Source organism: Lepisma saccharinum, chromosome 3 (assembly GCF_977018435.1).
Source record: "Lepisma saccharinum chromosome 3, izLepSacc3.1, whole genome shotgun sequence".
NCBI lineage: Eukaryota > Metazoa > Arthropoda > Insecta > Zygentoma > Lepismatidae > Lepisma > Lepisma saccharinum.
The window spans coordinates 42410963-42429760 of NC_139231.1; the positions used below are offsets into that span (position 1 = coordinate 42410963).

At 35.4% G+C, this 18798-nt stretch overlaps 1 protein-coding gene and 1 long non-coding RNA gene across 3 annotated transcripts in view; one reads left to right on the forward strand and one right to left on the reverse strand.

The window, feature by feature from the left end:
• LOC145984995 (centrosomal protein of 120 kDa-like) overlaps window positions 1-1472 on the reverse strand; it is an 88689-nt gene extending 87217 nt beyond the window's left edge. For both annotated transcript variants that reach the window (XM_083118479.1, XM_083118478.1), the window contains exon 1: window positions 1143-1472. In XM_083118479.1, coding sequence (XP_082974605.1) covers window positions 1143-1179 — 37 coding nt within the window. In that variant the 5' untranslated portion in view covers window positions 1180-1472. The remainder of the gene's footprint in view (window positions 1-1142) is intronic.
• Window positions 1473-2056: 584 nt separating this feature from the next.
• LOC145985758 (uncharacterized) lies at window positions 2057-11135 on the forward strand. Its single transcript, XR_014441444.1, has 3 exons — window positions 2057-2292; window positions 7114-7206; window positions 10977-11135. It is a non-coding gene; the product is annotated as an uncharacterized LOC145985758 (long non-coding RNA).
• The last annotated feature ends 7663 nt before the right edge of the window (window positions 11136-18798 follow it).

Sequence of the window (18798 nt, forward strand, 5' to 3'; positions counted from 1 at the left end):
ACTGCTTTGCCGTTTGAAACACAGATTTGCCCGCCATTTTGCGTGTTCAGAAAGAGAAAAGAACGAACAATAATTACTCGATATTTCAACAATAGATACTAATTTCGTTAAAAAAAAAAAACGAAATTCCTTGTTAAACCATCTTTCCCAATGCAGAATAAGTAAGTACGAATGTAAACAATTAGAGAATAAACGAGTTACAGACGATTCCTGGCTTTAACAGTTTTACCAAAAATTCCTGCATACCATGATGAAATGATTTTGATTTGAATTGATTTAGTTTATTTTACTTCGCGTTTTGTGCCTCTTGGCTAATTTGCGAAGATGGGGATGAGTGATGAAATTATGAAATTGATGAATGGACATTCACAAACAACCAAGCCCGACCGGGATTCGAACCCGGGACCCTTGGCGTCGCAGCGCGATGTGCTAACCATTCGGCCACAGGGTCGGGCCATGATGAAATGAGAATTAAACAATCGGAACTTGGGCTCGGAGTGCTGCTACTACTACGTCACATGACATGAGGTGTAAAGGAGTTTTTACATCTCTAAATGCTTTCGTTGTTGGGTTATGTGGGTTAATTTAGGGCTCTTAGCATTAAAATAACACCTGGTCTCAAGCACGGAATCCCCTTTGTGTGAAAAGCTGCCAGTTAACGTGTTGAGACGACGGAAAACTAAGAACGGCTGCTCACTGTAAAGTACCCAAGCTCACTAAGTTACTTTTCAAATCATAATCTCTCTCGTAAATAATGCCTAGCGAAGTTTTTAACCGTGATAATTAGTTCCTCCGAGCTACTACATCCATAATAATTTCCAATATTCTAAAAGACTTCCTAATACACCTATAAAACTTACGAACAAGCATTAAACATTGGAACCTTTATCCAGGCTCGTCTCCACTGAAGGCTCTGTATCGTATGATATCTGAGCATAAAAGAAACTTTGACCAGATTTCCGACTCCCCTATGGAGTTACCTGGTTGAGCATTCCCCAATTATGTGGTCAGGCAATTAAGATATTAGAAACCCTAGCACGGGTATGAAGACTTATACGTAGTATATGGAAGCACATAAATCCAAACTTAGTTATCTAAAATTATATCAACAGACCATTATTTCTGAATACTTTGCGACTAACCTTCCTTAACGCTGAGAATAACTTGCACTTCCTCCATCCCGATTATTTGGTTAAAATTTACATTTACCGAGATAATTTCTCTCTTGACCACTTATAATCATCTTCCAAGTACCACAAGTAGGGTAAAACAAAATCAGAAGTACTATTGGTCCATAATGCCAAAGTATTACAATGCAATTACAGGTTTTTAACAATTACAAGTACCGCTTTAATTCTTGAGATAATATTTGCAGCAACATTAATTTCTGCAATCTTCAATGAATACATTAACATAAACCGAATGAAGTGTCAAAATTTGTAGCAGCGCGGTACCACAAAGTTGGAAGTTTGATAGGTAGAAACAAAGGAGCATCATGTTTTGTAATATACAATACAGAAATGATAGTCGGTATTTCTTATGCTGAGTAAGATTAAAAAATAGTCGGTGGTTCAAAGCAAAGGAGAACAAAAAAAGAATTGAATACAAATTCCCTTTTTTAAAATCTATTTAGAGTTAAATCTGTCTTTGTGGTTTTCAGTTTCTACATATCCATTTGCATATTTTTTTTAATAATCTCTTTAAAATATGGAACAAGCATAATATTGGATACAGTCAACATGTATTGTACAGCTAGTAGGTTGATTTAACTAACGATTTGCGTACAAAGCACCAACCAGCGACACAAAAAACTATTTCCATATATGTATATTATATCATTCTTTATTAGTTAGAATATAGGCGCCGTTGTTCATGTTATGAAATTGAAGTCAGCCGCTCCCGCAAGAAAAGATGCATATATTTGCCACCTAACATAGCGCAATTAGACATTTCCAATACCATGCAGAGTTATCAACCTAATATATGGTAGTGATTGCTGCCACACCAGTTTTAAGCCATCCGATTGGTTGACGCGAACTCGTTGTTCATTGGTGGACACATTAATGACGTACTGGTTTGCATTAATGACGTACTGCCTTGCTGGAAGCGTAAATGAATCTTTGAACTTCACATGTGTTTTGTTTGAGGTAAAAGCCGGTAACAAGCAACAAGAAAGAAGTCTTTTTTTCGGAATTGGAGCTCCACGTTGATTAGAGAAGAGGAATTTACACGAAGAATCAACGATCGTTCAGGAAAAAATAACATAAAATACTTGCTGGACCTAAAATATAAGTGAGTACTACTATTCTTTTTTGCATTATATCGAAGTTTTATTTACTTTGCAGGTCCTCGAATATAAGTGAGTAATACTATTATTATTTTTGTATAATATCAACGTTTTATTTTCTAGTGTACATTGCAGTGCGGATATACTATTCCATCTATCCTAATCTGTTTGACTTATTCACTCACGCGTTTTCGAAGGCTAATTATATTTTGGTAACACTTTACTATACCTGAGACGGATTCCTTCAAATTTACAGGAGAAAGTACTTACGGAATTCATTTTCTGTAGCGTTGTTGATGTTCGGGAATGTAGTTTTGATCCATTTTAATGCGAATGCATGTGGTTTTCTACGAAAATCTATTTCCGACGCGCTATTGCTGCTGCCGTGATTTGCTTTCTGCACGAGAGCACAATACGCGATATTGCTGCTGCTACAAGCCGATGTTGTCCGTATATGCTAAATTGAACGAAAGGAGTGCTAATGGAACCTAACCTAACAGGCCTAACCTAACCTAGTAGGCATACCTCGTCCCCGTAAGTAAGTAAAAAAGTTAATTTAAAATTCCTAAAGTGCTTTCAATTTTTTTAAAAAAAATTAAACTATGCTTGCCTTACCTAACCTAACATAACGTCAAAGGTTTGTTCCTGAGGTTTTTTTAAAATAATTTTGTAATTTTTTTTTTATTTGAGCATACTTTGAAATCCGGCCCGAAAGTAGGTATTTTTCGGTAATGGAGCTTGCAACACTGCATGCACACTCCAAATCGACAAAACACTGGCACAACGAACAATCAAGGGTAAGCTATCGCTATGTTGTGTGTGGAAATAAACAAGAACAGTAAGTACTCGTAAATGTAAGAAATATACATTATTTTCGTTACAAATTACATTATTTCACCTAAATAAGTGTTCCGGAATGCAGAATAGTACGTTAGCAATGTAAAAAAGTGCAAAAGAAATCATTCCCAGGTGTCTCAGGTATAGTAAAGTAGTACCGTACTTACTGTTGTTCCATATTTCCCACAAACCATCCACGGGTAGCCCCAAAAACCATTGACGTTAGCCCAAAAATTCACGAAAGCCCCACGAACCATCACGGGGACGAGGTATGCCTACTAGGTTAGGTTAGGTTCCATTAGCACTCCTTTCGTTCAATTTAGCATATACGGACAACATCATGGCGGCAGCAGCAATAGCGCATCGGAAATAGATTTTCGTAGAAAACCACATGCATTCGCATTAAAATGGATCAAAACTACATTCCCGAACATCAACAACACTACAGAAAATGATTTGCGTAAGTACTTTCTCCTGTAAATTTGAAGAAATCCGTCTCCGGTATAGTAAACTGTTACCGGAAGTATTTACCGAAATAATTTTAATGCTAATAGCCATAAACCTAACCTGCCTAACCTAGCAATGAAAGCATTAAGAACATCATACCCTTTCATACTTATGTCATGTGACATAGTAGCAGCACCAGTCCACATGCGAACACCTTGCGGTAGTTTTCCAACTCCATGGCATGCAGAAAAAAGTACTTGTCTCCTGCACGAAAAGTAAATACACACTGCCGTAAACTTCACACACATCAACAACTAAAGAATACACACATATGTGCATTAGGCTAGGCCAGGTTGCAGATCATACACATGCAGCTTAAAGTCTGGTGAAAATAGGTCAAAAGCTAGCTTTTACCACCTGGTGAAAATACCAAAAACACCTGAAAAATATATTTATTTTGCTGTAATTGATATGCACCTTTCAAATCTTGGTATAATAATGAAGAGTAATGGCACAGAGAAATTAAATTTATAAATTTAATTTCTCTGTGGTAATAGTTCGATTATGTCTAGGATTGTTGACAAATAGAACAATTTAAACTAGTTGTCAACCACTGGATCTAAAGGGCCGGCTCCCATGGCTGAGTGATTAGCACATCGCACTACGATGCCAGGGGTCCGGGGTTCGAATCCTGGCCTGGGCATGGATGTTTATCAGTGTCCATTCATCAAATCATCAGTCATCCCCATCTTCACAAGTGACACAAGAAGTGAAGTAAAATATAGGAAATCAACTGGACCTAATGAACCTCTCAAGACCCTGAAACACTATCAGATTTTATTTTTAGGCATGATTTTTACCATGAGATATAATAGTTTTATGTTATTAGATATTTTATGTTAGCAAATTAATTTGATTTCATGGGGTTTGTAATTTTTAACTTGTTTATTTCATATTGTGGGTTCAGCTTGATGACAGTTACAATTCCATGCATATTTGGACTTCGTATGTGTTGATGTTTCATGAAAATATAGTGGTGAAACTATTCTTTGTGTTTGCCTACCTTAAGCCTTACTTATTGAAAATACAGTGGAACACACCTTAAATTGAATCAGAAGGGACCAGTATACTTATATATAAAAACTGAGATTACATTAAATAAGGGTCTCACTTATACGTACGTACCTTCTACTTCCATTTTCCGGTGTTCCTTTTACGATTACTATTATATTATTGCACATAAAAAATGTTTTTCCTGCTACTGAAATCAACGCATTTCTCCATTTGTTCACGTCTATATTGTTTACACGCTCAAGTGTTGTGCGATAAGTGAGACCCTTCGTTTCACGGCATTCGAGTTGATTTGTCGCTCCGGATTCCACCCACAGACGCACAGTTTCTTTCATTATTTCAGACGAGGAATGCTTGCAAGGTTAGGTTAGGCCTGTTAGGTTGGGTTCCAATAGCATAAATACAATGAAAAATGTTTTTCCTGCTACTAAAAGCAATGCATATCTCCATTCGTTCGTGTCCATATTGCTTACGCACAGTTTCTTTCATTATTTCTTCGAGGAATGCGTACAAGGTTAGGTTAGGCCTGTTAGGTTAGGTTTCATTAGCATAAATACAATGACTAATTATTATTTAGGCTAAGAGAACTAAACCTAGCTACCTAACAACATAGGCATTTTTTGCTTTCACTAGATTTGTGCAGGAATATGCATTTTCCTTCGTTGCTACGATTTCAATACCACCCAACCTGGACACGTTTTTCTGTTGTTTTTTTTTAAAGAAAAAAAAAATTTTCCGCACCTTAAAACTTCCTTTTCCCGATTACTAACTACAAAACGTTACCAAAAAATTATGAACCGTGTTCCTCCTAAGCAGCCCATATTCTGCAGTCTTACCTTAAGTAAGTGCTATATTCCCATACAGTATTTATTCGCAAATGCTAACATTGCACTGAATAGCACACAACAATTTTTTTTTACCAGTAGCGGAACAGGATTTTCTGCACACATTTTAGATTCTTGGCTGCTTGACTTTCCGCAAATGCTTTTAGCCTGAGAAACCACACTAAGCATATCCAAATCATTCTGCTGTAAGGCAAATTAATGCTGTTCAATAATGGTCTATTTTTGCAATACATGTCCAACCATCCATTACATGCTTTGAATTCAGTCTTACACATTTTTTGAGTGTCATTTTTAGCATATTACTGTAACATGGGACCCAGTATGTGGTGATTTTTTTTCCTCTGGCAGAGACAAACCACTCTCACACTATTTCATTATGTTTGTCTTTTTTTCTTAGGTTTTATTTTTAATTTTCCGTTAGCACAGTTTTCCCACATCTTCATAATGAAAGTTTTTTTTCTGTACAGTATTGTACACTTGAGTTTTTATCTGCCTAACAGACAATTTGCTTCGCTCAATTCTGTAGCTATGATAACAACTGCAAGACTAAACTAGCTATACAGAAAGTGTAGGCCTCGACTCGCCCATGAGTAAAATTTCTGGGAGGAGGAAATAAGTGAATTTAAACACAGCTGGGTGCTCAATATAGAAATGTTCAGCATTATTTTCTGTGAATTGTGTGTGCAACTTCAATAATTTCTACTAAACTTTTAATTAATCATTAATATAATTCAAAACTGTCTCATGGAGGATTTGTCAGTCTCACTGAAGGGGAGTTTGTCTTGGTTGTTATTGTTGAGAGAAAAATTAGTTAAAGCTTTGATTGCTTGTTTCTATGTTCCTTCAAATTTTATTTTGTCCCATATCTAGTCTACTTGTAAGAAGCAATGGTATAACAATTAACTGATTCAGGTAAATGCTTTGAAATAGTGATCTGTTGCCTTATATGACAGTTTGATTGATTGATTTGGTGTTTTAAGTCCACTTTAAGTACAGTAAGGCTAATCGGGACTTGACCTACAGTTTAAAGTGGGATCCAAACCACTATGTGCCTCCACCGGGTATTGAACCCTTTGATTATAAAGCGACACCGCTACCACTGTGCCATCGGGAAGGCCCTATATTCAGTTCAGAAAATAAATTTTGTATAAACTAATGTACTTATCTTTTTCAATTATGTAGAATTTGCTTTGAGTATTTTTTTCTTTTAGACACTATATGAACCATTGTCAGTTTGTGAATGTACAATGGCTGTAAGTACAAGGTTCTACTTTATAGAAATTAGGTTTTTTTATTGTGGAATGAGATGTATGTAGTTGCTATTGCAAATTATGCCATGTGAAGAAATTTTTCTAAATCCCAATAAAGCAATAAATTACTTAATATTTTCCAGAATTTTACAATTTTCTGCATTATGAGTTTTTCTTCATAAAATGCTGTTAGTGTGTAATCCAGCATATAATTTGTATGTAGGAATAATTTTTGCCATGATTGTTAAATTTTCATCTTTCGTTTATTACACACAAAGCTTGCCAAGATGGATGAAAATTGTCATACAAATCTGTTTGTCTTACCACTCAAATAAATCTATGTCAACAATGCTTATGCAAATTTCATAATTTACAGGTGTTCTCCCACATGTAGTAGACAACTTTAAGTTGGAATATGGTATTTCCATCTTCACAGAACATTACCGTGTGTCAAGAATAAACTCATATGGTAAGTCTCAACATTCATAGTTTGAATTTTATATATTTTATTGAATTTTCTGCTCTTCGTATTCAGATCACTTTGCACAACTTCCATACTAGTTGCATGTGTGACCAAAAGTCTACAGTATTCCATATTTTACTCCATATATACCTTTTGGGTCCATCCGGAAATCCTGCACCCTCAATTTCGGTAGTGAAATATTTTTAGCAAGATTGTGTGTTGCATATTGTTGAAAAGAAAATTCTGTAGTGTGGAAACAAATATTTACAAGTATAAAGCCGTTTAAAGTGGAGATACAGCCGTTTAAAGTTGCAAGCTGGAAGTCTACTTGCGGCCATGTCAGTTTCGTAGCAGCCACCCGCACCCGTACCAATAGATATATAACAGTCGCTTTTTCAGGCCTAAACCATAAAAATTGGCCACAGATTCCAGGCTCCGTCCCTGGGCTAATCAACCTACCACCCCCTACTACTTCCGCAGCCCCACCTTTTTCTATAGCATCCCTTTAAAGGCATGTTAGAACCTGCCCAACACTATTTTTCGACAATTCACTCAAGGTACCAAAAAATTAAATATCGCAAATTATACCATTCCACAAGTCAGTCATAGGAAGAAAAAGAAATGTGACTGAATCCATGATGGAAGCCCTGAAAAACCATAATGACGTTATGTATGTAAGGAATTTTAATATTTAAAAAATGCAAGTTTCGTAGCATGTAGATCTCGAAAAATTTCCTTCCGCGCTAGTTAAAAACACCCTTTCTTAAGAAACTACATTTTGGACAAAAAGATTTGAAATGTGGTAGAATTTGAGGGTGGAGGATTTCCGGATGGAGCCTACCTTTTTACCAGTGTCACCAATCTAAACAACTATAGCTAAGTAATAAGTAGGGCTGAGCCAATCCCAATGCTAATGTATCGGTATCATAAAGTATTTTATTCACTAATACTGGCCGATACTTTTCCAACATTTGGTCTTGCATGGTTTTCTGCAAGAATGCCATGTAACACTTATGGCATTATCTAATTATCTTGAAAATTATTTAAATTATGAACTTTATACTTCACCAATAATCTGTGTGAAAACTGTGATTACTTGAAAGCCTGATGTGGGGCGGAGTAATTCTTCAATAATTTTAGACAAAACTCTGATAAACTGGTGCTTGTAATTGGAGTGGAGAACTAACCCACTAATATTGATCAACATTTTGAACAGCCTTTAATTGCTACAATTTTAAAGCATTGGTATCTTGGGAATCAGTAAGAGCTTTGGCATCGATGTGGATGTCTAGGAATTGTAGCTTTCCTGGCGACGTGATTCAAACAAGTGTTCTTGGATTACCCTACACTGGCCTCCATTTCTATATTCCCTAATGATGAGAGCAATGTATACGCTTGAAACGTTGGAAGCCAACATCAGCTTAACCTAGCTGGTAACCCGAGAACTTTTGTTTGGATGCGGATATCTGTTCAAAGTGGTATTGGCTCAGCTCTATTAGTCATACTCATGTGAAAAATTACTTAAGATAGCTTTTGACAGATTGTGTAGTATGCATACATTCCATAGATTACATAGCAATCATGAGACGTGAGAAGTTTGTGTCGCATTGGTATTCAATGTCAAATTAGTAAATTGTAGATACATGACTACTGATAAGTGGAAGAGATGGAGGTGTTGATCTCACTCCAAATAGATCTTTTCAGAGGAGATCAATTAAACAAAACCTAAAAATTCATTTTTGGAGTTAAATGTTCCTCTGGCTATCATTAAACGATTTGTGGTCACTTCTAACAAAACAAAGTTCATGTGCAAATGTTGCTACAACTAGAATAAATGCATTGCACGACAAAGACAGCAATACTGAGAAACTCGTATGAATCATTTTCATTGTAAATAATTTGCTGTTCATTGAAATCCTTGAGCCCTGATGTACCTAATTTGTTCTCATATTTTCTAGTGCAAAGCAGATGAATATAGCTTCCCTAGGTGCCCTCATTACCTGTTTGAACTATTCCAATGATTCATTCGACACAAATGATACTGAATTCTATTACTCCCCAGTTAACCCTCACACAATAAATTTTATGACTAAGTTAGTGTTTCAAAGCCTTAGCTGCCTCCGCATATCTCAAGAATTGGATTTCATCTCTTCATATATGTATCCCATATATAGGATTAACAAAGGTGAAGATCTGTTATTAGCAGTGTTGTTTGGTCAATTATTCCTGTGGCTATATGCAGCATTTGGTTTTTCTTGTGTTTCTTTAGCCTGTCTTCCTTTTCTGTGTAACATTTCTTGCTTCCTTCTGTTATTTCTGGAAGTCTTTACGTTTAATGAAATTGATGTCTTCCTTCCATATTTGCTGCAAGCTGTATTTCTACATGGCTCTAAATTCTGTGTTAAAGCTACCTGCAAGGATATTAAAAATAATGAAAGAACTCTCTGACATGTTTCTTTGTAGCAGGCAGTTTAAAGTAAAGATCTACAAGCCGAATTTGGGTCTTTTGAAGAATTTGTAAAAGATCTCAAAGCATGGTGTGATGGCAATTTCCAACCAATGTCATCCACCTTTGATGTGTGAAAAATATGTCAAAAGTGCTCTGATATTTCATTTGTTGATGGCACTTATCAAGTAATATACAGTTTTATGTGAGGATGGGCAAAGTAATGGCAGGCCATTTAGATTCTTTTTTTGTATACAATTAAATGAGACTCAGTTTGTGTTGAGGGCTTTCTCAACATTTGTAGAAGCTAATCCCTTTCTGTTGTTGTAGACAAAGATTTAAATGGAATTTATAATCAATCCATATCCGTTAAGCTTACATTTAATCAATGTATATTGTTATATTACATTTTTGCATTGTAATAATCACCCAGACAAGGAAACATGCCTGCTCTACTAGATATGTTTTTATTATTGTGCATAAGTATTACCAAAAGTATTACTGCTGGACCCTGTGGCCGAGTGGTTAGCTGCGATGCCAAGGGTCCCGGGTTCGAATCCCGCTCGGGCTTGGTTGTTTGTGAATATCCATTTCATCACTCATCCACCTCTTCGCAAATTAGCCAAGAGGCACAAAACACGAAGTAAAATAAACTAAATCAATCAATCAACCAAAAGTATTACTTTCATTTTAGTGTATTTCTTGCCATGATGATGATATTGCGTTTTTATGTTCAGGTTTTAGTGGGACTTGCAGCATGCCAGTGAAGCAGCATGTACAATTGGCAACACTGCCTCAAGACACTCATTCGGCTGCAGTCAAACATTCAACTAAGACGTGCATGTGTGTTGCGCGAACACAATTTAGTTGTATTTGTTATTGTGTGTATACAATCATGTGTATTCGTCAAATATAAGGATTCACAAGAAATAACGTCTACTGCATTCGTACAGTATCAGTATGATGAAGCAGTTACGGCAATCGCAAACATATGCTGTTCTTGATTTCACCATACCTCCTGTATTGTTTCTTTCCCTCTGCTGTATATTTCACTCTAAAGACAAGTAACTCAAGCTCTGAATCTAAGGTCAACAAAATTATTTGTACATACTGATTCATTGAATAGATAATAGACTGTATAGAACCTTCAAGTGTTTGTACAGTCATGGACACTTCTGGGTTGTAACGATTCCATTGAAAGTTAATGGAATTGTTATAACCCAGAAGTGTCAGTGACTGTACATGCCATAAGGTGACGTGTTCTAAGAAAAATTACATGTAATGTATTTATGTGGTTTGGATTTTAAAGTTTTTTAACTTTTTATTTCAGTATTGGATTCATGAAGAATTGCACTCGCACCAAACCATACTCCTGGTACAACTCGACAAAGATATCTTTGGAAGAGGAATACATTTTTATCATGTTTTAAAATTGCTTGTAGTATTTTTTTAAAAAAATGTAATAAATGTTAATATTTCTTGATTTGAAGGATTTATTTGATTGTTCTTTAGAGCAGAATGACATGTATAAGTGCAGACCTGGAATCCCTAAGGAAATGTACACATGAGGTACTCAGGTATCTTCTCCTAAGAGACACCTTTGTGTTCCACAAACTTGGTGGTAGTGTTAATCTTATTAATATTGTTTATTTATAAACCTTATTCAATTGATATTCGTATTCACATACTTTGAGAGATGAAACCTATAGCACCTACTGTATGTTTGAAACAAACTTGTTTTTAAGAAGAAAATACTGTCATACAGCATGAAAGTAAGTTGTTGAAATAATTCCATTCAATATTGTATCGTCTCATTTGCTTGCCATTACAGTTTCTCACAAATGAATGAGTAAATAAATATTTAATCTAAAAGTGGTTATCAGAGCTCGGGGAATCATTTTGTGGTTAAGATATAAGTGGTGTTGTAATCTACAGTGTGTTGCAATATACATGTTTCTGGACTAATCAGATTTCTGAATACAAGGGCTATGTATTGGGCAAAGAATTGAAGCTGATTTTTCATGTGAATGACATGGAATTTTAAATTAGTTGTCAACTACTGGATCTAATGAACCACTTAGATCCCTTTGTAATTGATGCCAGAGTGAGGAACGCGAGAGAAAGACTGACATCATCAATTCTTTCTCATTCAATGTGAAACAAATCGTAGGGCATTGGTATTACCAATAGTCCAAAATATGGTTGCAATGCCCATAAATTATGAATTTCTCTTATTAGGAATAGAAAAATGTTAGATGTATTGCTTGGAAAGACTGTTCTTTGGAGATACCTCAGAACTTCTCTAATACCTTTTATGAATTTGAAAACTACTTCATTTTTACACAAGTAGAATTTTTAGCATTTTCAATGCTGTCATTGTAATACACGACTTTGAATTTTGGTAATGAACATTGGATTTCTTATCATTCAAATGTTTCTTCTTAAGTTATTCATCACTGTGGCTCTTCAAACATTTTGTATGTACGGTGGAATCTAGATTTTACATTTTTCAGGGGACAGAAGTGAAAGGAGACAAAATGTGGAAAAATGTAAAATTGAAATTCCACAATTTTTTTTCACAAATGAAATTCAAAAAGTGCAGGACATAGTAAGATGCTATGAAAATCTTTATCAAGTGTCTATTCTGCAACAAATGTGTTGCCTCAGTATTTCCCATGCATTTATTCTCAAATCGAGCCATAGTGGTCCAGTTAGGGTGTCTGGCTGCCAAACAGGAGTCCAAGGAACAGTGATCTAAAGTCTGTATTTTTCCAGCCTTGTTGCTGCATGAAGTAGCTCTGTGGTTCATCCAAATCCAAATAAATGTGTATTTTGGGGTCTAAATGTGACCAGCATATAACTCTTCTGCATCCAACTGTGTGTGTTCATGACACACAAGGTGCAAGGGTAACTCTGCTTATTGTTATATTTGTGCAGTAACTTGATTGAATATTAGTGACTGAGCGGCGAAAGTGTGCAACAAGTGTCTCGTGAAAGCATGGTTGTTATGGAGTTTGTAAGCTGCATGCTGCATATGTACCAGCTGAAACAAATTATGATATAATTAAAATTGAGCTACAATTGCAATGCTTGTTTTGCAAATTGTTCACATTAATTCACACACTATCACAATTTATCCTTGATATACTATATGATTGGATAATAGTAATTTTTTGTCACCATTTCTAAAATGTATGTTAAAATAAAGCTGCTCAGTAAGGTGTGCAATAATTCCATTCATTTGACAAGCAGTGATTTCTTATGGAACATATACCCTTTTCCATAAAAGTTCCAGGACTGATTTTATAAAGTAATTATACATATAATGAACTCTCCAATTAATGATCCTTTGGTCCTGTCAAAGTAATCCCTTCTGATATCTATACTCGACTATGAGCATTTCTGGAGGTTTCAGAAGCAATACGTGCTTCTCAGCATGTATGATGACACAGCCATCTTTTGGATTGATGGAATATCTTGATGAATACTAATCAGCTTTTATTTTTAAAAAGTTATACTTGTGAGCAGAGAAACTCTCTTAACTTGATCAAATCAAAATGTAATATCATGAATTTTACAGAGACATTGTGTTGATATTTTTATACAAGCAACACCAATTCTTATATACAAATATGGAATTTGAAGTCATTAAAGCCAAACTCATCAAAGGCATTGTAAATGCAGAGCCACTTCCAAGCTCATTTATATTCACAACACCTATAAGGTGACTAAATAACATCCATTGTGCATCTTTCAGTATCATAGTTTGAAAAAAAAATCACTCCTGTTACTTTTCTGACAAAGGCTAATCTATGTGAAGGTCTCTGCAGGGAAATACTTGGTCACAGGAGCTTGTTTGTGTAACTTGACAAGTGGCACACTTCAGTCATGTATGTAAGTACTTAATTAATATTTTTTTAAATAGTGACAAATGCACATATTTTCAACAAATATCTCAATTACATACTGTTTCATGCACAAGTTTACTGCACATTATTAACAATGAATGACAGCACAGTAGATTATAATTTATGTTAAAGGGAAAAGAATGATGCGCACCTCTTACAAAAGTTCAATTATAAACATCATTAAATTTTCTGTCATATAAGAATACAATTGCCAAGAAACCTTAGTGGTTCTGTACATTCATCAAGATTAAGTGAGAGGGGGTGTAACTGGATAATTTAACGGAGTTTACATTTCATGTGCTACCTAGGTATGTCCACAAGAAGTTCTATGTCTGTGTTTGGCTGCCTTGGTGCCATTATAGATTGGGTTGTTAAAACTGCGGGGGTCACTGTGAGTGGTATTACAATGTTACATGTACAGTCACGGATACTGCTGCCTTGTAATGAATACATAGACTTTCAATGGAATCGTTACAAGCCGGCAGTGTCCGTGACTACATCTTGAATAAAAATTACGTAGATTTTTCAGTGAAAAAGGCAGGACTCAAAGAACCCTGTCTCCGGCATACCATGCAATTGCTCTACCGGCCTGGCATCACCTGATTTTTTGCTGTTTTACCTGTGTGTATTCGTCTTTGCAAGAGCTACTGCAATGGGATCTGTTGCCTTTGAAACACTGTACACAGGCAAAACAGCAACAGCGATAACTCAGGCGATGCCAGGCTGGCTTGGTAGCTCAGTTGTAGAGCAATGGCACAGTATGCCAGAGACCCAGGTTTGAGTCCTGGTCAAGCATGCATCTTTTGCTCAAAAATCTATGTAGTACATCTCCTGTGTGTGCCTAATTTAATGAATAAAAACTGTATAAAATCAGTTTCGCAGTGTCAATTGACAATGATAATGGATTTTAAAAACAGATGTTAACAACTTCAAACAAGATCAATATTGTATTTGTACAACCACCCAATACTAAGAAAAAGTTGTTTCGCAAAATTGATAAGAACATTATTTTTACAAACTTTGGAAATCTGATAATTAAGAATTTTGTTTAAAACCTTTCTGCCTACACCGTACTAAAATTTCATCACGATTGAATGAATTTTTTGCAAAACAAAAAAATGCACTTTATTTAACATGTCCAAAATTTTAGTACCTGTTCACACGGATTAAGAATTGACAGTGATAAGTAAAATATTTCATGACTGAATATGCGCACTACATTAACTTCATGAATGAAATTGGCTAATATGCCGGTTGTTACAGTTTTTTGCTTCAAATCTTGCCCTGAGTATAGACTTTAGTTTCACGACTAGCTAACAGTGTCAAGAAGCAATACAAAATATGCTAGATTTTTTTTTAGGCTGCTCATTCTAATATCTATTAAAATAGTTGTTACTCATATTTGAAAGAAGACACTCTTTAAAAACATTAATTACTCGATAAAATAATGACAGAATCTTTTGTAATGATAGAAATTACATTTCGATGAGGCTTTGTAGAATTTCAGCAATGGGAATGGTAAGACATAGTTATAAACTGCTGACACAACACTTTGTTGCTGGAGTGGTTTCAAGAAAGGTGCTTCTTAACATCTATTCATTATTCCATGAGAATAATGACAGAATTCTTTGTGAAAATGCTTAGAAAGCATAGAAATGACAATTAAATTAGAGGTTTCTTCACATACGGCAAGCATGCAGTGGGAAAGATAAGTGACAAATATGCACCTGCTGCCACAACACTTCGGGTTGAAGGAAGGAGCTTTATAAAATTTACCATTATTACACAAAATAGTTATGGAATTCCTTGAGGAATCCCTTAGGAGATGTAGAAATGAAGTTTAAATAAAATATTTCTGCCCATGTGACATGCATTTAGTAGAAAAACTAAGAAATGGATATGTATTGCTGCCACAACAGTTTGTTGCTGGAGTGGTTTGAAAAAATATGCTCTTTAAAAATTATCTAATTTTCCGGGGCTTGGCCCTAAAGAAAAACGGACGTATTCACGTAATTATCAATCACCATAACGCATAACTATCACACAGTCTTTTAAAAGGTGATTTTTACCCCAAAAAAGTCATCGTCTGTTGCAATGATACGACAGCGCTCCTAGCGGCATTGATGTCAATTATCGTTTTCCGGGGCACATCGCAAAGGAAGGTGTGGCCTACAGAGAGGAGGGAAGAGTGCAATGGATTTGAGTGCTGATTCAGGGCTAGCTCTGTTGCGTCGCGTTCGATCTTGCGTGTTGTTCTGTAGTGTTTTGGTGGCTTTCATTCGCTATGTTTGAGTGAGTTTGGCAGGGTTGATGTTCGAACACAAATTGATGAAGGACATAGGCTGTCAATTACAAGACACAATGAATTTGTCCGGAAAAATAGGCATATATTAAATAGAATTATGGATTGCTTAAAATTCTGTGGTCGACATGAACTTGCTCTACGAGGACATAATGAAAGAGAACAATCTTTAAACAGAGGCATCTTCCCAGATTTATTATCCCTTCATAGAAGAGGGAAAACTAAAGAGGGAACTTCGTGTTCTTTATTGTAGTGAAGAGTTGAAAAACATAAACTCTTATCAGTAGATTGCATTCCTTTTTTATTTAAAATTATTTAGAGGGTACCTTTTCAGAAACAGTAAAAATGACAAACATAGTTTTAATAACTCCAGTGGCAACAGCTTAATCTGAACGATGTTTCAGCACATTGAAGCGTATTAAAACCTGCTTAATAAAATGCAATGGGACAAGACAGACAAATGCCTTGGCACTTGCTTACAATAGAGATAGAATACATTTCAAACAAAGAAGGCTTCAACGAAAAAGTAATAACAAAATTTGCTGAGCAGAAGAACAGAAGTCAACGTTCATAGAAAGGTATGTTTCACAACAATACCCCTGTTTCTTTTGTAATCATGTGAATTGTCATTATATTTTAAATTCTTCAAAAAAATATGCCCTGGCCAAATTTGAGGCCATGAGACGCCACTGTAATTTTCCACAACAAGATGGATTAATTACTTGAGAAAATGCTTAAGAGGAATAGAAATTATGTTTAGACGAGATATTTCAGACCATATGGCATATGTTGTGGGAAAGACAAGAAACAAATATATATTGCTGCCACAACACTCCGGTTGAAGGCAGATGTTTTATAAGAATTTATACGATTCTTTCACAAAATAATATCAGAATTCCTTAAAAAATGTAGAAATAAAGTTTAAATAAATTATTTGTCCACACATGGCATACATTTAGTGGGAAAGATATGAAACGGATATGTATTGCTGCCACAGCACTTCGTTGCAGGAGAGGTTTGAATGTATTGCTGCCACAACAGTTTGTTGCTGAAGTGGTCTGAAGGAAGCCGCTCTTTGTAAATATTCGTTAATTCCACAAATTGATGGCATAATTCCTTGAGAAAATACATTTAAAAGCAGAAATTACGTTTAAATAAAATATATTCTTCATGTGGCATGCATTTAGTTTTGACAGATACGAAACGGATAGGGTAATGCTGCCACAACACTTCATTGTAGGAGCGGGTTGAAGGGAGACGTTTTTAAAATTAAATTTTATCTGACAAAAAAAAAAAAGAAATGACGGAAATCATTGAAGAGTGTAGATATGAAATTTAAACCAGATATTTCAAAACATATGGCATGTATGTTGTGGAAAATATAAGAAACGAGTATGAATTGCTGCCACAACACTCTTGGTTGAAGGGAGAAGCTCTTTAAAAATTAACCATTATTTCACAAAATAATGGCAGAACTCCTTGAAAATATGTAGAAATAAAGTTTAAAATGAAATATTTCTCGACATGTGGCAAGCATTTAGTGGGAATGATACGAAACGTGTATGTATTGCTGCCACAACACTTCGTTGCAGGAGAGGTTTGAATGTATTGCTGCCACAACACTTTGTTGCAGGAGAGGTTTGAATGTATTGCTGCCACAACAGTTTGTTGCAGGAGAGGTTTGAATGTATTGCTGCCACAACAGTTTGTTGCTGAAGTGGTCTGAAGGAAGCCGCTCTTTGTAAATATTCGTTATTCCACAAATTGATGGCATAATTCCTTGAGAAAATCCATTTAAAAGCAGAAATTATGTTTAAATAAAATATTTTCTTCATGTGGCATGCATTTAGTTTTGAAAGATATGAAACGGATAGGGTATTGCTGCCACAACACTTCATTGTAGGAGCGGTTTGAAGGAAGACGTTTTTAAAATTAAATTTTATCCGACATAGAAAAATAAAAGAAATGAGGGAAATCATTGAAGAGTGTAGATATGAAATTTAAACCTGATATTTCAAAACATATGGCATGTATGTTGTGGAAAAGATAAGAAACGAGTATGCATTGCTGCCACAACACTCTGGGATGATGGGAGACGCTCTTTAAAATTTAACCATTATTTCACAAAATAGTGGCAGAACTCCTTGAAAATATGTAGAAATAAAGTTTAAAATGAAATATTTCTCCACATGTGGCAAGCATTTAGTGGGAATGATACGAAACGTGTATGTATTGCTGCCACAACACTTCGTTGCAGGAGAGGTTTGAATGTATTGCTGCCACAACACTTTGTTGCAGGAGAGGTTTGAATGTATTGCTGCCACAACAGTTTGTTGCAGGAGAGGTTTGAATGTATGCTGCCACAACAGTTTGTTGCTGAAGTGTTCTGAAGGAAGCCGCTCTTTGTAAATATTCGTTATTCCACAAATTGATGGCATAATTCCTTGAGAAAATCCATTTAAAAGCAGAAATTATGTTTAAATAAAATATTTTCTTCATGTGGCATGCATTTAGTTTTGAAAGATACGAAACGGATAGGGTATTGCTGCCACAACACTTCATTGTAGGAGCGGTTTGAAGGAAGACGTTTTTAAAATTAAATTTTATCCGACATAGAAAAATAAAAAAAATGACGGAAATCATTGAAGAGTGTAGATATGAAATTTAAACCTGATATTTCAAAACATATGGCATGTATGTTGTGGAAAAGATAAGAAACGAGTATGCATTGCTGCCACAACACTCTGGGATGATGGGAGACGCTCTTTAAAATTTAACCATTATTTCACAAAATAGTGGCAGAACTCCTTGAAAATATGTAGAAATAAAGTTTAAAATGAAATATTTCTCCACATGTGGCAAGCATTTAGTGGGAATGATACGAAACGTGTATGTATTGCTGCCACAACACTTCGTTGCAGGAGAGGTTTGAATGTATTGCT